Genomic DNA, 22,101 nt, shown 5'->3' with positions numbered 1-22,101 from the left:
GTGCGTGAGTGATTTTTTATTCCATATACCTACGAACATATACGTACCTTTCGCTCGTGCTCGTTTTGTTGGATTGTTTGTGATGGCTTCATCATCAAGTTTTACACCGGTACTGTTGCGTACAGTCAGTAAGTCTGTCTATTCACCAAAAAAAAAGACTATTGTCCTGAATGTTCACGATGCTCTGGTTTCTCAGAATCCCACAAACACTGTTCGCAACATAGTCGAAAGTTGTGCCAACATGACTGGCGTAGGAGAGTCAACTTTATATAGGTTCCTATCAGAAAGAAAAAAACACGGTATAGCTAACCCAAACACAAACGAAAACTTAAAGAGAGGGAAAAAGCCTATTGAAATTGATGAATTTGCCAAAAATGGTATTCGAAGGAAAATTCATGGATTATTTTTTCAAAAAAGAAATACCAAACCTAAACAAAATTTTACAAGAAGTTAGAGACGACCCGGATTTGCCTCATATCGGACGAACTAAATTGTGGCAAGTTTTAAAAGAATTAAATTTCCGGTGGGAGAAATCAGACCGAAAATCACTTTTGATTGACCGGGAGGAGAAGATGATGTTGGAGAAGAAATTATCTAAGATTCATACGAAAATTCCGGGCTGAAGAAAGGCCCATCTTCTACCAGGATGAAACGTGGGTAAACTCAGGTCATACTCTAAAAAACATTTGGTCAGATAAAAATATATTAAGCTCCAGGCAAGCCTTTATGGAAGGTTGGTCTACTGGTATCTCCCCACCTTCTGGTAAAGGCAGTAGATTAATAATTTCTCACATTGGCAGTGAAAAAGGATTTGTTAAGCATGGTTTGTTGGAATTTCATTCCAAAAGCACAAAAGACTATCACGAGGAGATAACAGCTGATGTTTTCGAAGAGTATTTTGAGCAAATGATTGAACACATACCACCAAATTCAATTATAGTATTAGATAATGCACCTTATCATTCACGACTAGTAGAAAGACTTCTAACGAATGCGTGGAAGAAACAGGATATTCTTGACTGGCTGCGGAATAAGTATCTGCCTTACGAAGATGGAATGGTAAAAGCAGAACTTTTAAAAATTGCCCGGCAACACAAATCTAAGTTCAAGAAATACGTAGTTGACAAAATGGCGGAAGGGCGAAACATCACAGTCTTTAGACTTCCACCCTACCACTGCGAAATAAATCCAATTGAACTCATTTGGGCACAAATGAAAAGTGATGTGGCTAGAAAAAATACGTCATATAAAATACAACCTGTACGTGAATTGTTATACGAGTCTTTATAACATATTACAAAACAAAACTGGAAAGATGTAGTAAGACATGTAATAGAAGAAGAACAAAAAATGTGGGATCTTGATAACATAATTGATGCGACCGTAGAGATTATTAACCTAATTATTAACCCTCAAGACGACTCGAATTCCGAAGTTGATCCTATTTATTTTGAATTTGAATAGTTTTCTAATCGTAATTATATAAGGTAAGTAATAGTAGTTGTAATCGTAAGGTATTAAAGGGGAAAGGCGCAAAATGTCGCCTGTCAAAATCTTCAATGTGTTTTAAATGTATCCATTTTTTTTTCAAATCCTGAGAAAACTAAAAAGCATTTTTGAAAAATTTAAAGGCAGAATGAAATATTTTTTAGAATAAATAAAAAGTTTCTTTTGCATGCAATATTGTCAATTAAAAATTATACTATATTTTCTCTTTTATTTTCACCCCTGTTACATAACATATTAAAATAAACATTGTAGAAGTTTTCAGGGACTTTCTGCCCTGAGTAATAATGTAATCTTTCATTCTGCGTTTACATTTTTCAAAAATATTTATTAGTTTTCTCCGGATTCGAAAATAATGGATACATTTAAAACATATTGGAAATTTTGCCAGGCGACATTTGGCGCCTTTTTCCTTAATTAAATAAATGTATCTTTTACAAATGGCAAGAAACTTTTAATTTTTGAATAAAATAAATAAGTTTTATTAAAAAATACAATTTACATAAGTACAATTTAAAAAATATATTTATTTAGTTCAAATAAATGTTTCAATCATATACTCTACGACACTGGTCGTTCATTTCTAACCATTCAAAATACCCCCGTAATAGGATTATAAGGTATTGTATTCCTTCAGATATAAGGTGGGTTAGTCGAAAACGTCTTAAACCGTCAGTTTTAGGTTGGTTTTTACTATTATATCGTATTACCTATCCTCTCTGTATTTCAGTTTTCTAATTAGGGTTAAACTTGTAGTGAGCTATCAACAAATTGTGAACCGTGTATAGTCATTGAAATATATGCCATTGAATTGCTCTTATAAGAGAGAGATTTCAAAGTTCAAATCCCTCATTTAAAGCAAAAGTGCAGTAGGAGTATAAATTATGACATTATTTACAATATTTACCAAACATCAAGTAAAATCTTTAAAACTCACATTTGTGAGCAACCACAAATACATTATTATGCAAAGTTTGAAGACAACTATCGGCTAAAGCATTAGATTTATTCCAATAACATTCTAAAACCACATTCTTACCCAATCCTTCCTTTCCTTTAGTGGTAGATCTAGGAGAGATTTCCCAAGCTGTGTTCTGACAGTATTTTTCATCGAGTTTTCAACTAGTACTAACCAGTTTTCGACGTTTCCAGTTGGGTAAAGTGGTGGATCCAGATCCACACATTCTTCTTCGGCTGAAAACATTTGAGTTATGCGTAGATCTTCCTCGAATGTAAGCTAAAAATAATATTTTAATGAGAAGTCTTAGTTGTACGAAGTTGAATATGTGATGATATTTATAAATAAACAGTATGGAAGTAGCAGAATGATTAAAAACATTGAAATAATTAGAGAAATAGTAATAAAAAAGGAAAATGAAAGTAGTGAGGGGAAGAATCAAAAGAATTAGAAGAATCGGAATACTTAGAATAATCAGGAGAATCAGAAGAATAAATCTAAAAAACAAAAAGAATAAGAAAAAGGAGAAGAATTAGACGAATTAGAAGAATCAGCAGAATCGAAAGAATAAGCAAAATCAGAAGAATCAGAAGAATTAGAAGAATCAGAATACTTAGAATAATCAGGAGAATCAGAAAAATAAATCTAAAGAACAAAAAGAATAAGAAAAAGGAGAAGAATTAGATGAATTAGAAGAATCAGCAGAATCGAAAGAATCAGCAAAATCAGAAGAATCAGAAAAATCGGTAGAATCAGAAGAATCAGAAGAATAAGGAGAATAAGGAGAATAATAATAATCAAAAGAATCAAAAGAATCAGAAGAATCAAAAGAATCAGAAGAATCAGAAGAATCAGAAGAATCAGAAGAATCAGAAGAATCAGAAGAATCAAAAGAATCAGAAGAATCAGAAGAATCAGAAGAATCAGAAGAATCAGAAGAATCAGAAGAATCAGAAGAATCAGAAGAATCAGAAGAATCAGAAGAATCAGAAGAATCAGAAGAATCAGAAGAATCAGAAGAATCAGAAGAATCAAAAGAATCAGAAGAATCAGAAGACTCAAAAAATAATAAAAATTATAAGAATCTGAAAAATCAGACGAATTAAAATAATCATAAGAATCAGATTTACAAAAATTAGAAGAATCACAAGAATCGCAAGAATCAATCCGAAAAACGTACGAGACAGACAATCAATATTATTTCGAAAATCAAAAGAATAAAAAAATTGAATCAATCAAAATAATCATGATATTCAAATAAAACCGAAAAAGTGAAAAAAATTGAGACATCAAATAATTAGAACACCCAGATTAAAAAGCGATATGAATGACATAAGAAGTACTGGAAGGCTAAGAAGAAGCCGAATATGTCGAAAGGAATGGAACAAGTAGAATAATAGGGACTGAAAATATTAGGAAAATAATGAGAATAATATAAAATCTGAGTAATCAGTCGAATCAAAATATTTTGAAATATCACAAGCGGGAGGAAGCGGGAACGAATAAACGCAACATGATAATATCAGCAGAAAAAAACCAAATCGATGACAACATCTAAATACCCACTACAATCTAAAATCGAAATAGATGGGAAAATGATAAAGCAGGAAGCAAGGTTTAGATATCTGGGAATAGAAAGATATAACTAGGTACGTAGATATTGGAGAAAAAGTACGACAACATAGCATAAAAGCAAGTAAAGCGGCGGGATCTCTTAATGACACAATCTGGAAGAAAAAACACCTACGGCAAGACACAAAAACAAAAACCTATAAAGCAGCCATTAGGTCTATAATAACATGCACGGCGTGCGGCGGAGACAAGACCTGACACATCTAAAACAAGACGACTAATAGAAACAACAGAGATGAGAATACTTGAACGAATATCAAGAAAAAGTTGGTTTAATAGGAATAAAAGCGAAAACATAAGAGCATGCAATATAGAAGACATAAATGGATGGGTGACAAAACAAAAACAGGAGTGAAACAAACGTACACAGTAGAATGGCAGAGGATAGAATAGTACGAATAGCACGAGATGAGTCACCAAATGGACGAAGAAGTATTGGCAAATCAAGAAAAAGATGGTGCGATAATTTAAACAATTTGGGAGGATAATATTGAAGAAGAAACAGGCTTTAAAGCCTACATACAAGAAGGAAGAAGAAGAAGAAGGAAGGAAAGTTTAGTGTAATCGAAAGTTGCAGAAGAAGATAAGTGTGATAACTAGTAACAAATTAAACATAAGGAGCATAATAAGCAGAAAGAGCAAAAAAGAAAATATGCCGAAGAGACAAATAAGAAGCTCAAAAAGTAGAAACAGAAAAAAAAACAGAAAAATCTTTTAATGTATGAAAATTTACTAAGTATAATAAGAAAAATTGCAGTAACATGTTACCATAGCGATGTTTTCAAAGCATTTCTTTAGATGAGGTTGAACAGCCAGAGGGTTTCGTGCCTGAGACAGGATTTCCAAGAGTTCATCATCGCTAAGGAAGAAGAGACGCGGAAATATCATGCGTTTGACTTCCAGGTATTCGGACAAACCTTTTTGAACAATTTGTAGAACGTGATTTGCGTCTTTCAAACTTTCTAGCAGAGCACGGTTCCCACAGAATTCAATAATCTGCAAAATAAATAAATAGCTATAGAAATATTTGTTAGTGACATGGGCAACTAAAAAAAAAACACGTATTTTCGATCCCCATGCAGTAAAAATTCTACAACCAAAAGTCGATACAGTAAATAAAATCTCCTGTATTTCAACTGCCATGTAAAAACTTCCCAAACACTCTAATGCAATATTACGTAAAATTTGGGATAAAGCTTTCGTGTCATTAAAGTTTTACGATATATCTTCTGTTTTTCTGGTTGGTTACACTTTTGGTGGCATATCTGGACTTGAAAAACTGTAAAACAAATAGTTATTTAACTTTTTTGTTTAATATTAGTAGCATCAACTGCTAATGGTTATTAGCCACTTTTTACATTAAGGTACAGTTACTTAATTAGTTTACTTTTATTTTACAGTATTATACCGATAATATATATTTTACTTACTTAGAACATAAATTTTAATGTAAAATATTTTAAGTAGTAGGCCACGGTCAGGTTCAATAATTTTTGAGACCAAAAGAATAGAACCCATTGTAAAAGGAAGAATATATAACGAAAATTAAATAAAAAATAATATACGGGTGATCTGTCGGAAACTGGAAGGAGATAAGCTTAAGTTCAAGTTTGTGTAATCTCCACCGTTGTCTCCCGGTCGCCATCTTGGAAAAGAGGGCAAAGTGTTTTCGCGCTACATCTTCTAAACTAGCAAGCCTATAAAAAATTGTATTATTTGTAGCAGAATAAATTGTCTACAACTTTATTTCTATTACTTTTAATCGTTAAATGGAAAATTTAAAAGTTATATATAAAAATAAAATAGAATAATTGTCACTAGTAGAAGTGTACCACTTGGGAACACTTTTAGAACAAGATGGCTGCCGCGTCATCTGTCATATGTTTCAGCACACTTTGACCAGCGGCTTAAACCGTACGCGCATGCGTTTTTCGCACACTACTTCCTGTGGGGAGCACCCCAACCCGGATCTAGTGGCCAAGGTTAAACGCTGAGTGCTGCTTTGGATCAAACTGCTCAGGAAAGTGCTGCTTCGGAAAGATGTGATCAAACTGAATGTAAGTATAAGGAGACGTAATTGGAGGCATAACTACTCGCTGTCTCGCGTCCCGCTGTCCCCGCGATGCTAACATGTATATTAAGTCTAGCGTTAAGAGAATATATGTGAGGATACTGTGATGACATATAGATTACATGCGTCAAAATTGACTTGACATGTGGCAATTTTGACGTATAAAATTAAGTGCGTCAAATTAACGTTACAAGTGACAATTTTGACGTAATTTTTGCCACTTTGACGTAAATATAATAAAACTCATTTTTTGCATAAAAGGTTGTAATTTTTGGGTGATATTTTACATTGATTTATATAGGGAATAAATAAATTTGTGGTTACTTTGCAAGTGACAATTTTGGCATCAGTTTTTATCACTTTGACGTTGACATATTTTTTTAATTATTAAATAATTAGTAAATGTGAGTATTGCAAATACATGAGAGTAGAAATTATTCACTGATAATACTCCCAATACTAACACTAACAAATTAAATTAGTGTAGGATTATATTTTGACACTAAAATTGAAATAAAATTTAAAATTGAAATTAGTGAATAAAGTATGTTGGCCACTGTCTCTTCAATCTTCGTCGACTTCTGATTGGAGGTGTAGTTGTCTTGCTTCCTCATTGGGGTGGGCTGGCAGATGTTCTAAGTAATTTTTTGTTGGGTTTCCGATATGAGTAGAATATCAATTTTGTTATGTTCAAGAAAGTTAGTAACTTCTGTGTTATGGTTGCCTAGGCCGTTGGCATTCCATTGTGCAATTCGTAGTGACTTAAGTTCCATTACTGGATTTATGTATTACATGTATTACTGTGGAAAGTATATTTAAGATCACGCTATTTTGATTTATTAGTTGTTGTTGCAACATAGCTTTGAATTCGTTAAGGAAACTCTTCATCATCTCTCCAATGTCACTGTTTGTATTACTTACATGTGTTCCACTTGTTATTTGAGCGTAAGTTACATGATTTTAGCTGTATGAATTTGTATTATTATAGACATTATTTACATTTGTTCCACCTGTTGCTTGTGTGTATGTCGCGTGATTTTGATTGCTTAAGTTCGGATTATTTTGTACTGTATTTCTGTTATATTGTAGTTGATGGTTCGCGGTAGTGTGCGATGATACTTCTCTTGCTCTGTTTCTACTGCTAATTAACTCTTTATATACCATGCATCCTTTGTAATTTGCGGTGTGTGCTCCATTGCAGAGAGCGCATATGGCAGGTGTGTCCCTAGGTTTTTTACAATCGGATGACATATGGTTGCATCCACATTTGACACAGTGATAAGGTCTATTACAGTATGTCTTAAAGTGTCCATACAATTGGCATCTGGTACACTGGACAATATTATTCTTTTTATACGGTGGCTCAGTAACTATTTTCGCGTTGTTTATGAATTTAATTTTATATATTTTGATTAGGTTCTATATCGACGTAGAACATTACTAGAGGGTCCTTACTTACTCTGTGTTTTATATTTACAATATTGCGTACTAAATGCCCATGTTTTTCTATTTCACTTTTTATTATATTAATGGGCACTGTATGATGTAGATTACGAATTACAATTCTGTATGCTCTATCCTCTTTCATTTGGTACGTATGATGCGCAATTTTTTTTGCTGTTTAAATGTCTTACAAGTTTTCGGTATGTTTCAGAGTCCCGGAAATTTATTTTTATTGTGTTGTTTTTTAATGCTGTACAATAGTATGTCTCTATTTTTGTTACTTCCGATAGGTTATTAATCATTTTATTGTATTCAATAACATCATATATAACAATTGGTGGGAGTTTAGAGGTTGCTGGAGTTTCGTTGGTATTTTCTGTACTATTATTGTTGTCGTTTTCGTTTTCATTTTGTAGAATCTAAAATTTATTGCTGGTTACTACCGTGTCTTTGTTTTCTGTTGGTTGTACGTTTTTTGTTACTATGTTGTATAGTTTGCCATTCGTGGATGCCCGATGACTCAATGTCGCTGATTTCCCCTGAAGATTCTTCACTTTGTAATGTATGTGTCATCTCAATAGAATCAAAAGCTTTATTTTGAGGTGTGGGATTTATTATAGGATTGTATTGATGACAGTTTGAGGAAGATTGTGATAGTACTTGGTTAGGAACATAATATATTGTTGTTGGTGAGTTGTTTAAAATTTGTGCTCAATTTGGTTGTAAATTTTGTGGAAAAAGGACATTTAGGCATTCTGGTTGAATTTGCTGTTGCTGATATTGAATATTTATAGGTAGACCATTAACAGTAGCGGTATAAAAGGGAACACTACAAAGGAACGATAAATCTGTTGGAGCACTCATTTTAATTGTTAAAACTGTATATTTTAATTTTTAAATAGTTTATAAATAGTATATCCACTTGATACACGATAACGACGGTAAAAACTAGGCCGGAGCCCGTTTTTAATCACCACTATAAACTTTCGCCTAATTTGTATCGATATTTACTGGTCGAGAGTCAAATGAATACTGTTGACATAATTACACTCATTTTCTTGAATGTGAAAGTGACCATTTTAACGTCACATCTGATGCAAATACAGTCATCATTTGTTCTGTGCTTTATAAAACCTTTAGAAGGGTGTAGCATCCTGAGTTAGCTAGCGAAATAGCATTATTTCTCAGTGATAAAGCCGAGCCACCTTTGCCAACTATCGTTAGCGAACGTTTTTTTGTCTTTATGTGGTGGAAATAAGGATGATTTTCTAACAGCATAAGATACAAACGATTCGTCAAGACAGTGACCAAAATAACATTTAACTTATCATCGCTTTCGCCAACACAAGATGTAGGTCCTTTCCACAGTGTGAAAAATCCTGAAGATTTTGGCTGGAAAAAGCATAAAAAAATTTGGATACCAATCAAAACTGTCAAAACTCCAGCACCCCCGAACTTTTGAAATTAATTTTCTGCAGATGTAAGGTAAACTGTAAAAGTATGTGTGGTTGCAGATAAGTAGGTTGCATATTTCTACTACTGATAAATCCACTTTGGTAAGGGCCTCTAACTGATTCATTTTATAAATGCTAATATTTTATATATTGCTACTCTCTTAGCATTATCCTTCAAATATTGGAACTTTATTTTTAAATCTAGTTCTTCGCGTTTGCTGCAGGTGTCAATCTGAGGCCTACCGAAGCGTTACTGATAGAAATCGGTGTAGACAGCTCTATAAAATTCATATTTAACTGAGACATCTGGAAATTTTTCTGAAAATAATGAATGTATTATTTTTATATGACAGATTTTATTATATTTTTATGTGCTAGATTGACAAGAAATTACTGACTCAATATGGACTTTTATACTATTGACTATTTCTTGTTTCTTGTTTTGCATTAGCTGGTTCTTGTTTTCCTTTCCTGTCAACAAGTACTTGTGCTTTTTCTAAAATCTCTGTCAACCGACCTACTCCGTGTTTCGTTATGCAGACTTAAAAATGCAGATTTACAAACGAAATAAACTCCTTCTTACCACTCTCTACTAAAATAAGTGTTCGTGTGGTTTTCTTTTGTTATTTTTAGTGTTTAGTCTACTGTCAACTGTCAATATTTCAATAAGCAACTGACGATAAGCCTCTTGAGCTTTTTTTGTCTAATTTATACAATTGTGTAAAAATATTTTCTCTGCATTGACGAGAAATCGTAAGAAAGCATTTCTTTTTACATCTACAATGTAATAAGTATAATAAGAATTAAATATTTAATCAAATTTAAGGTTATTGAACTTGAACCTATAACTTGAACTTATATATTGGCTTCGTTGATTATGAAAAGGCATTCGACTCCTTAGAACTTTGCGCAATAGAGAGAGCTATGAACAACTGCAAGATAGACTCCCGATACAGAATGCTCATACACAATATTTACAAGAAAGCTACAATGAAAATACAAATTGATGCGAAAACCAAAGCTATACCAATCAACAGAGGAGTCCGCCAGGGATATGTTATCTCACCAAAGCTATTCACACTTGGACTTGAAGACGTGTTCAAAGACATTAACTGGGCAGATAATGGAGTAAATGTTAATGGAAGAAAATTGAGTCATTTAAGATACGCTGATGACATTGTAATATTCGCTACAAGTTTCGAAGAACTACAGACCATCATGACGCAATTATTTCAAGCTTCGGAAAAAGTAGGTCTTAAGATGAACTTGGAAAAAACAAAAATAATGACAAATACACCGAACATTCCAGAAATAACATTAAACGACATAAATTTAGAAACAGTAAGCGAATACATCTACCTGGAACAGATAATAAAATTAACAAAGAAAATCAAACTGCCGAAATTACCAGAAGAATAAGGTTAGCGTGGGCAGGATTTGGAAAACTGAGTTGGATCTTGAAAAGCGCTAAAATAGAACAGTATTTGAAAACCAGAATTTACGATCAGTGTATCCTCCCTATACTCACGTATGGTTCACAGACGTGGACACTCACCAAGTCCAATATGGATAAAATAGTAAAAGCACAAAGAGCGATGAAAAGATCAATGCTCGGGGTGAGACTTATAGACAAGAAAACAAACAAATGGATTAGAAGCAAAACAAAAGAAAAGGACGCAGGAGAACATGCTGCCAAATTAAAATGGAGCTTCGCAGGACACAATGCCCGACTGAAGGATAAGAGATGGAACCACGAAATACAACAGTGGAGGCCATGGTTAGGAAAGAGAAGCAGAGGAAGACCACAAATGATATGGGCTGATGATATTAAGAAGATCGGAGGACACAACTGGAAGCAAGTGGCGCAAAATAGAAGACACTGGATTGATTTGGGGGAGGCCTATGTCCAAAGTTGGATTACTTAAGGCTGAAGAAGAAGAAGAAGAGGTTATAAAAACATACCTGCATGGTGCTCCAATAGTTTTGCTTGAAATAGTAAGAATTTTATAATCAGTATTCTCATTTCTAATTGTCCTGCTCTTTTTTATAACAGACATCCAACACTCTGAATTTCGCATTTTTTTTAATTTGAGATTCTCATCTTGTACATCTTCCATAGTGATGAATGACAAATATATATTGGGACGAATATACATGCGTAGTAGCTTTTGCAGAAAAAGTGAACATGTCCAGCCAGGACTTATCCCGTTTTACCGCAATACCATAATTACATAAAAGCATTATTAGTACTAAGATATGTCCGGTTTCTCTACAAAATGGACTTAACGTAACGTCTACGTACTTATAATGGAATTCTGTCAAAATGTCAAAAATGGCTATATGGACATATCCGCTTTCTCCTCTCACCGATTCATTTGATAACGAAATCATTATTTTCATTGTAATAGTATGAAGATATCCGAAATTTAGTTTTTAATTTAATTATTAATACTTTCTAGAGACGATCCTCTCATTTTCGCAAATGAAATATTAAATGTTCCAATATTGCTAAAAGTGATTAATTCTATAAATAACAAATTTAATTAACAAGCCTTAAGCCCACACAGAATGTTGCGTTATGTAAATAAATACGACTACGACGAAATATTTAACGTGATACTATTACCAACATATTCGTAGACCTTTGAGCAGAAGCATTTTGAATTTAAACCGTAAATAATTTTTGTAATGGATATATTACGAGATAAGGTAAATAAATATAGGAGGATTATTAATTAAGTTTAAAAAGTATCGAAAAGTATCCGCGTTGTACTGCGGAGGCCATATTTATATTTTCTAGTCGCCTCCCCTCCACTTCGTGTTTTGCGGGAAGGGTTTTTGTGGATTTTAATTTTGGCATCCATGTTTTGTTGATTTTTAGTCCTTCTTTTATCCGATTAAAATTATTTGGGTGCTTATATATCTCCACCGCTTCCCGATACAACCGTGGGTAGTACTGTGATGTTTAATCCAGCACCTGCGTTTTTCAAACAGTATCCGATGTTCTCCGCTTCCCAAAGCGTGTTCAGCAACGGCAGATTTGTCGATATTTCCTAAACGACAATGGCTTTTATGTTCGTTTATCCTTGTGTTTGTGTGTCTTTTCGTGGTTCCCACATATACCGTAGCTTTCTCACATAGCCATACAAGCGTGGTGGCTTACCGAAAATACACAAAGACGATGTACCTAAACGCCCTATTGTGAGCTATAGTTCCAATTTAAGTTTTCATTAATTGAACGTCATTTACTTACGTTTTTTTCCTTAATTTATAAATTTTTATCTACTGAAACAGTTATTTGTTCAAAAGTAAAGTTTTATTCGAAATTACTTAAAACAGTTCTTTTTTTTTATTTTATTTATCCGCATCAATCACTGGGGTTATTAGCAGTAGGTTAATGATACAAATAGAGAAAATAAGGTAAATTTGAAAAGTCATAACTTACAACAATATGGTACAATTTATATATATGTACATGTAACAAAAATTAAATCATAATTTATTATAGAGTTTACAGTAATTTAAAAAAGACAGAACTTCATTGAATTTTGTAACCAGTGCTTTTTTCAGGCTGTTGGGTATCTTGAATATCGCCTTGGCTGAGGTGTACTCTGGACATTCTATTATTATATGGTTGACTGTGAAAGGTGTTTGGCATCTTTGGCACATTGGTAGTGGTTCTTTGGAGACTATGTAGCCGTGTGTAAGTCGTGTATGCCCAAGCCGGAGTCTGCTGATAATTACCTGGTCTTTTCGTTTTAGTGGTATAGGAAGATTTTTTGAAGATACGTCTGGTTTGATGCTTTTAAGATTTGTATTGTTCTGAAGCTATTTTCTTGTGGCATTTTAAATTAAGTACTATTTAAATGGGAATAAGCCACAATTAAAGGTTAAAATACGTTTATTGACGTTTCAATTTCCACTTCGGAAATCGTTCTCAAAATACAAACATTAGTAAATTAAACAAATTTTGTTTTTTGTTACTTAGTGAAAAATTCTTCTAATATTTTAATTTTATCTGACTCATCTATATTGACAATTCAGACATACCTTATACATTTTAAAGTAGACGACTTTAAAATGATATTGCCAATATTGTTGAGTTGCGTTCCTGGGACGACTTTACTTATAAGATAGTTCATTCGATTACATGAAATCAACTTTAACTTGAGAATATCCGTCAGAAAAGATCATAACATGTAATTCGTCTTTAAAAAGACAAATACATGCCATGATGACAGTAAAATTCTCCTATTAGTGATTCCATAGTAAATTATGAGAGAAAAACCAGGAAAAAACCTCATAATACTATCCCGACATGGTAAGTATTTGATCGTGCATTTAGTTTACCTTCAATAAACACCAAATTCCAATTTTATATGTTTGTTATTTAAAAAACATAAATGATGTATTCTCTATATGTTACTGACTTACCAATACTGGTATTTTCCTTTTAATAACTTCCTCTTTCAATATGGGTAACCAGATCCTACTACATTCTGCCGAGGAATTCGCGACACAATTGGTCTCATTTAGCATAATTAGAGCCGCTTCTTTGATTTTTCTCTTTTTACCATCCGTTTCTTTTAGGACTATATTTGAATCATTCCATTGAATCCTATGCTCATTATCATTAAAATAAACACGCATGGGATAATGAGCATAGGGTTCAATGGAATGATTCAAATATAGTCCTAAAAGAAACGGATGGTATATTGACAATTCAGACATACCTTATACATTTTAAAGTAGACGACTTTAAAATGATATTGCCAATATTGTTGAGTTGCGTTCCTGGGACGACTTTACTTATAAGATAGTTCATTCGATTACATGAAATCAACTTTAACTTGAGAATATCCGTCAGAAAAGATCATAACATGTAATTCGTCTTTAAAAAGACAAATACATGCCATGATGACAGTAAAATTCTCCTGTTAGTGATTCCATAGTAAATTATGAGAGAAAAACCAGGAAAAAACCTCATAATACTATCCCGACATGGTAAGTATTTGATCGTGCATTTAGTTTACCTTCAATAAACACCAAATTCCAATTTTATATGTTTGTTATTTAAAAAACATAAATGATGTATTCTCTATATGTTACTGACTTACCAATACTGGTATTTTCCTTTTAATAACTTCCTCTTTCAATATGGGTAACCAGATCCTACTACATTCTGCCGAGGAATTCGCGACACAATTGGTCTCATTTAGCATAATTAGAGCCGCTTCTTTGATTTTTCTCTTTTTACCATCCGTTTCTTTTAGGACTATATTTGAATCATTCCAATGAACCCTATGCTCATTATCATTAAAATAAACACGCATGGGATAATGAGCATAGGGTTCAATGGAATGATTCAAATATAGTCCTAAAAGAAACGGATGGTAAAAAGAGAAAAATCAAAGAAGCGGCTCTAATTATGCTAAATGAGACCAATTGTGTCGCGAATTCCTCGGCAGAATGTAGTAGGATCTGGTTACCCATATTGAAAGAGGAAGTTATTAAAAGGAAAATACCAGTATTGGTAAGTCAGTAACATATAGAGAATACATCATTTATGTTTTTTAAATAACAAACATATAAAATCGGAATTTTAACCTTTAATTGTGGCTTATTTCCATTTAAATAGTAATTAATTTAAGATTTGTGTTTGTTTAATTTCATATTTCTTGCCAGATTTTATTTACATAAGTCTTGAATAAAGTTTTAGCATCTAATATTGGTATACTTGTTATATTCGGAATGTCAAATTGTGTGTTGCTTCAAACGCTGTTTTGTCTGCTAGCTCATTACCAGTTATTCCGACATGTTATGGGACCCACATAAATGATATGGTTTTCCCAGAAAATGTGAGCTGTTGTAAAGCGTCTTTAATTACAAATAGATTGATGTGTGTAGGATAAACATGTTTAATGGCCTGTAGAGAACTTAATGAATCTGATAATATTAGTATTTATTTTTCATTTGTGGTTTTACAATGATTTAGTGCGTCAAGTATTGCTTGGAGCTCTGCGGTATAAATACTACAGCCGTCAGTTACGTTTTCTGATATAGTAGCAGCTGCTACTCCGTTGCAATTTTTGGAGGCATCAGTGAAGAACAATTTGTAAGTGGAATATTTGAGTAAATTTGCATGATATTGAAGCCTGACCTCAGCAGAAATGTGTAAATGCTTATCATGATTAAGTAAGAAGAGGTCTACTATTGGTAAAGAGACTGTCCAGGGAGATGTCTGGTATGTTTTTATGGGTGCCAAGGTGATTTGATTGATATAATACGGTAGTCTTTTAACTCGTTCGTAAAATGGTACTGTATTGGTGGTGTATTTTGTGTATTGTTCTAGTGATCCTTTCGATACTAAACTTGCGAGAAAGGTATGATCCTTTGCGCTTAGAATTTTTGAAGCGTAGCATAGTGATATATATTGTCTTCTGAGGTATAGTGGCATTTTTCCTGCTAGCACTTGAATGCTTCTTATTGGAGTAGTTCTACAGGCTCCAAAGATTAGTCGTAGAGATATGGTTTGAATAACATCCAGTTTTTTTTAGTTGATTTTTATTTGCTGTTTCATAACAGATGCATCCGTAGTTTTCTTCTTATTAATGTCTGATATAAATTTAGAAGAATTTTAGTATCTAAACCCCATCTATTAATGGATAAAACTCTTAGTAAATTTATTCTTTGTTGACAGGATTTGATCAAATTGTTGATATGTGAAGTCCATGTGAGTTGTTAGTCAAATATTACACCCAAAAATTCGATTTTGCGGACTTGTTCCAGAGAATGACCATTTAGATACAAGTTTAAGTTGTATTCTGCTCTTCTTTTTTCAAATATTAATACTTTAGTCTTCTCAGTTGAAAAAGTTAAACCAGTCTCTAAAGACCACATTTCTAAGCTGTTTAATGTTCTTTGTAAAATTTGCGTAGCTAATTCTATATTTTTACTTTTAACATATATTACTAGATCATCAGCAAAAAGATTAGCTTTTACGGGAAGCTTTATGTTGCTTTTTATATTATTTATTGCGATTAAGAATAATAGTGGACTTAAGGCCGATCCTTGAGAAATTCCATTATGAAGTGATTTCGATGTTGACATGAATCCATTCGTTTTTACTTGTATGGATCTGTTTTGAAGAAAGTTTGATGTCGAAAAATATTGCGATTACTTTTTGTTGATTTGTAACTGCTTTAAAAAACTTTAAAAAGAGATAAAGAAAACCTGATTTGTAAAAATCGATTAAAAGACCTTACCTGTGGATTATCTACAGCACTTCTCATTATTCTCTTCCAAGTTCGTTCCATCGCATTATACTTCTTACTTTCGACAGGTAATTGTTTTGTTATATCTTCACTAGTAAAGATTGGTTCCAAATACATCCATTGCCTGAAAATATTATAGAGTTAGGTAAGTTTTTATAATTCTTATATATAGTGTTTCACGATAATCGGACTTATCTTTGGAAATAATAGAATTTGAAAACTTTGCGCTGACGCATAGCTGTAGCTGATCTACAAATCTAAAATATTTGTAAGTCTTTATAACTTACTTCTATACTGGACGTTGTCATCAACCTTGTTATTTTTAATAAAAAACTTTATTTTAATTAAAAAAAAATTTAATTGTTTTTATTGATTGTTTTTGCGTAAAGTTTTTGACGTATATAATTTCTACTGACCATATGACTAAAATGGCTACAGTGTATGTTATAGTTTTAATTACTACATCTTCCACTACAATAAGATTATTTGTATCAAAATATCCTCAATATTTTTTGTCCCAACAAAAAATACTAAATGGACCTCCCTTAACAACGAATCTACCTGCAGACTCCGTTTCAATTGCTTTAGAAGAAATGACTTTATATAACTAATTTAATATTTAATTTTTTTCTTAAACACGAATAAGAGAACATTACCGTCTTATTATACGATACAATCAATAGGGAACTTTTTCTACCATAAATGATTACAAAAAATTTAAGATTACGAGCAAATTCACTAGTATCCCTTAGGTTCTGTTAATGTATTCTACAAATATTAACCTGTACCAACACTTTGCACTACACTCTGCTTTTCACTTTACCAACTCAAGGGGTTTTTCCCCTCGAGCCTTTTAGGTAGATCCGTGTTCTTAAAAAGCTAGGTGGCCTTAACAAGTATTAAAGAAGGAGTTGTTTGTGACTCTTGGCAAGACTTTTTTAATGATCCTGTAAACCAGTGGTCTCAACCTGGGGGGCTCGCCTCCCTGGGGGCGTGAGATAATTTCAGGGCAGGCGTGAGGGTACATAGAAAAAAAAATAAAAATTAAAAAATATATATTTTGTTAAAAAACAAAATATTTTGTATTTCGTATTTTTATTTTGTTTAGAAATATTTCTTTATTTAAACGTGATTAAAATCGTTTTACTCAAACACACAACATGAGTTAAACGCGACAGTCTTGTATATGGCAACATCGTAGGAGCGCAAAATATACTTACCAACACTGTATTGCAAGCACTCCTGGCTCCAGTTAAGTGACTCCGTCTCACGCGTCAGTCTCAGGCGACAGCGTCTGTGTGGTGTTTGTAGCAATCAGTGTAATCGTTATTTAATAACGGAGTGATTGTTTGTGAATTATTTAATAGTGTTGTGTAACAGCTTTTAAAATGGCTAAGTCACTTCCAAAGAAAAGATTGTATTCAGTCGATTATATCAAGTATGGTTTTACCTTTATAAAGAAAAACGACTGTCATTTACCTCAGTGTGTTAACTGTCATGCTGTTCTCAGTAATGATGCAATGCGCCCCGGACGTTTGGAACGGCATCTAATTACAAACCAGTTTTTTTTTTAATGATAAATGCCCAGAATTTTTTATTGCCAAAAAAGCAGCCTAAAACGTATGAAACTTGAGACTCTACTGAAAATTTTCGTGTTGAAAATGGGAAAGCTGTGGAAGCATCATACAAAATAGCACTTTTGATAGTTAAAGACAAGAAACCACATACTATTGGTGAGTCACTAATTAAACCTTGTTTACTTACTGTTTGTAGTACCGTACTTAGTGAAGACAGTTGTAAGAAAGTAGAAAAAATTTCTCTCTCAAACGACACAGTAAAACGTAAAATTGATGACATGGCTCTGGATTTGAAAAATCAACTATTGCAAAAATTAAAAGATTCACCGTTTTTTTCTTTGCAGTGTGACGAAACATCTGATATTTCAAAGCATGCACAGTTATTGTTATACTGTCGATTAATTGACAAAAAACGGTTCCTGGAGGAAATATTGTTTTTAACATCTCTTGAAACAACAAGTAAAGCCATTGACATATTTTCTGCTCTTGAAGATTTTTTAGTAATCAATGAACTTCCACGGGAGAAAGTAATTGGCATATGTACTGATGGGGCCCAAGCCATGACAGGATGTCGATCTGGATTTATGGAATTGGCAAAAAAGAAGAACCCTAGGATAATTGGTTGTCACTGCATTATTCACAGACCAGCTTTAGCTGGTCAGACTTTACCTGAAACTCTCAACGTCACATTAAACTTAGCAATTAAAATAGTTAACCACATCAAATCCAGCGCATTAAACACTAGGCTCTTTCGGGCACTATGTCAAGAACTGAATAGTGATCAGGAAACGTTCCTGTTTCACACAGAAGTCCGGTGGTTATCCAAAGAAAATATGCTTGCAAGATTATTCAATTTAAAGTTAGAAGTTGAAATTTTGTTAATAACTTCAAAACAAGAAGATCTTCACAGAAGAGTTACAGATGATAAAAATATCTTTTACTTGGCTTATTTGTCTGACTTTTTTGAGACACTTAATGTCCTGAATCTGAAGCTTCAAGGCCGTAAAAACCTCTTAAATACTTATGATGCAATTAAAGGGTTTATAGAAAAAATATCGCTTTGGTAACGCCTCCTTCACAGTTCCAAGCCAAACTTTTAGTCTTTTCCTAAACTGAACGACCTCCTCGATGATATTCAAACCCTTCCACTACATCTAGTTTCGGATTTGAAAGACGTCATATCACGGCATTTGGAAGAACTGAAAAATCAAATTCGAAAGTACTTTCCAGATGTTAGCTCGGAAAACTGGGAATTTAAGTTGACAAGAGATCCTTTTCATATCGAAGTTGACATTCTTTCAGTTAACCTTCAAGAGCAGGCAATTGACCTAAAATGTGATTCACAAGCAAGAGCAGATTTTGCAAACATGGACTTGGAAGAATTTTGGTTAACCTACTTTCCTGTTTACCCAGAAGTGGTTTTAGTATCTGCGAAGTTATTAGTCCAGTTTTCATCCACATATCTTTGCGAATCTGGTTTTTCTGCATTGGCGTATATAAAATTAAAATACCGTTCAAGGCTGGACGTGGAAAGTGACTTGAAATGTGTCTGACACAGTTTCAATCGAATATCGAAAAACTTGTTAAGAACAGACAATACCAACCCTCTCATTGAAAGTGCAAAAACACTCATATAAGACTTTCAACTTTATATGTGTATTTGATTTTTTAATTGTTCTTTTTCTCAAATAAGTAAACAATGTTAAGTTTAATGAGACATCAAATAAACTTTCGTATTTAAATATATCTGGATTTTTATTTTGCATGCCAGCTTTTGCTAACGTAGAGTTAGCATCATCAGTTTCACAATTTCACTGTTCTAACTTGAACCAACCAATTATTTACTGGAGAGGAGGCGTGAGCTATCTTCAGTGTTCAAAGGGGGCGCCAGTGCTAAAAGGTTGAAAACCGCTGCTGTAAATAATATCTATTTCTAGGTCTAGGTATGGAAGTTATTGTTCCTATAATAATAAGGAGCGTTCGCAATGCTCCTTAGCACTTTATTTTGTAATTTTGACGGCCGGATTTTAATTGAAAAGTTAAGAAGACGATATTTTATTTAGGAGAGGTAACAGTGACATCTTTAATAAAAGGAAGAAAAGCTTTCAAAAATGATGAGGGTCTGAGTCTTTGGGTTTAGATTGAGTGGGAGCTTGATGTCTGTGGATGCCCCTATTGATGTGATTTTCACGGTAACCGTTTTGGATGAGGGATTGTTTTAAACTAGAGTGTCTACTTGCATCATTGCAAAGGCGTATTGATCTAGAAATAAGGGTATTAATGACTGAAATAATTTGTGAAGGTGGATTATGGGAGTTTTTTTTTCTGTCTTGACTAGGACAATTGTCATTCAGCCAGTCTCAATCAATATGAGTTTTATTAAAGAATTTAAATATGTCAATTAGTAAAACATGATTAATATAATGGCATGCGAGTAACAATTAGTATGAGTGGGTTTTCGATTAACAGAGTGATGAAAACCTTGGGGTTAGTTTTTCTTTAATAACGTCGAGAAACGGTATGGATGAATCAGTTTCCACCTTTATCGTGAACTGGATACTAGGATCTATATCATTCACATGGGTTTGATTTTTGTTCATAAGCCATGATTTGGTTCTGTACAGGAACGTGACTTTTATTACCGTTCGGTATAGTCTTAATTTTGCCTCTATGGAGATACTTTTTACTCCTAGTAGTTTGTGTAGAGCTCCCATCATCTGCCTTTCTCTTAAACTTGATTCTAAATTTTTTAGCTTTCTTTTACTTTTATTATTAGGGTTACTCCTATTTTACTCCCAAATATTTTAAAGATACTCTTTACTTTCGTTGTTTGTAATAGTGTTCAGTTGTATGTCTTCATGTGTAGTCTTTCCATATACTTTGTTTTTTGCTTATTAATGATGAGTCCATACTGTTTAGCCTTCGCTTTAAAGATATTGAAAATTCTCAGTAGTTCCTTTTTAGTTTTAGCCTCTCTGGTTTCACTTGCTTTCATCATTTCCATTCGGTTCTTCATACTACTGCCATCTATTTAGCTTCCTCTGCTTAGATGATATTAGGTGTCCTTCTTTACTCTTGTATTAACTTTGTTTTCTTGCGCTTTGGTCACTGCTTCTTTTCATCTTATGTTAAAAGTTTCTCACATTTTTATTAATATAATGTTCTTCAATATCTTAAAACTTTTTATCCATATACTATGCTCCCTTTGCTTCCTCCTACACATTTTTTTCGAGTGTAGGAGTGTCTTCTCTCTGCTTTATATTCATTTCTATTTTCGTCACTTGGTTTGTCCATATATTTTAGTCTTGCCTCGTTTCGTTTGTTAAGGCTTTTCTTGCAATCGGCATCAAACCATTCTTTATTTCTTGCCTTTTTTTAATTGACCTAACCGCTTTTAGCTGCTTCCTTCATAGCTTCTTCTAATATACCCCACAACATTAGTTGACCTGGAAGTTGTCAATGATATTTTTTCCTTGCTTGCTTGCCACTAGGACGTAGTCGATTTGATTGTGTCTTCTACCTTCTGGAGCGATCTACGTTTCTTTGTGAATTTTTTTTTGTGATCGAAGTAAGCACTTATAATTTTTAAGTTGTTTTCTTTTTTAAAGCTTGCCAACAACAATTACTCAATAAAATGCTTGTTGATACTCATGCTTATTTTAAAGACTCAAAATTAAAGATCAGAGTTACACGACTACGCAAAAGGTAGGAAAAACTATTTGAACATGAAACATCTGAAGCCAAAAATCATTCATTTATTTCAACTAAATGATAAATTAAATCATTTTGAATAGTATATTACAATTGAATTTAAATGAGTATTATACTCATTTAACCATGCTACAGCTTCTTCCCTCAGATTATGCACCAGATTTTATTTCTTTACAAAAACGCACTTTAAAAATCTGATTTATGTCTATTTTGCTCTAACGTGTTGACATTGTATAATAACTTTTACCTGGCTGGACTTTTAAGAAATAAAAATTGTTAATTAGCACCAATTATTTATTGGTTACCGAATATATTACAAACTGGACATAAACGTTAATGATACACAATTTGGTTTTCGCAAAGGAGCGCCTGAAGCTCTTTTTTTACTTAATATACGAATACAAAGATCCCTGGACATCAATAAAGATATATACGTATGTTTTATTGACTATAATAAAGCATTCGATAAAGTACG

The 22,101-nt window shown here is 33.0% G+C and overlaps 1 protein-coding gene across 2 annotated transcripts in view; it reads right to left on the bottom strand.

Moving 5' to 3' along the window:
* Positions 1-22,101, bottom strand: part of LOC140449818 (dynein axonemal heavy chain 1-like) — a 1,063,244-nt gene that overhangs the window by 799,864 nt on the left and 241,279 nt on the right. For both annotated transcript variants that reach the window (XR_011951893.1, XM_072543176.1), the window contains exons 18-20: positions 16,330-16,462; positions 4,865-5,092; positions 2,546-2,743 (exon numbers count right to left, since the gene is read on the bottom strand). Coding sequence is in view for 1 of the 2 variants with exons in the window: in XM_072543176.1 (XP_072399277.1) it covers positions 2,546-2,743; positions 4,865-5,092; positions 16,330-16,462 (559 nt within the window). In the remaining variant the exon portion in view is untranslated. The remainder of the gene's footprint in view (positions 1-2,545; positions 2,744-4,864; positions 5,093-16,329; positions 16,463-22,101) is intronic.

The sequence above is a fragment of the Diabrotica undecimpunctata genome, chromosome 9, assembly GCF_040954645.1.
Source record: "Diabrotica undecimpunctata isolate CICGRU chromosome 9, icDiaUnde3, whole genome shotgun sequence".
Classification (NCBI taxonomy): domain Eukaryota; kingdom Metazoa; phylum Arthropoda; class Insecta; order Coleoptera; family Chrysomelidae; genus Diabrotica; species Diabrotica undecimpunctata.
The sequence above is the reverse complement of the archived record's forward strand: the minus strand, read 5'-3'. Positions and strand labels throughout refer to the sequence as shown.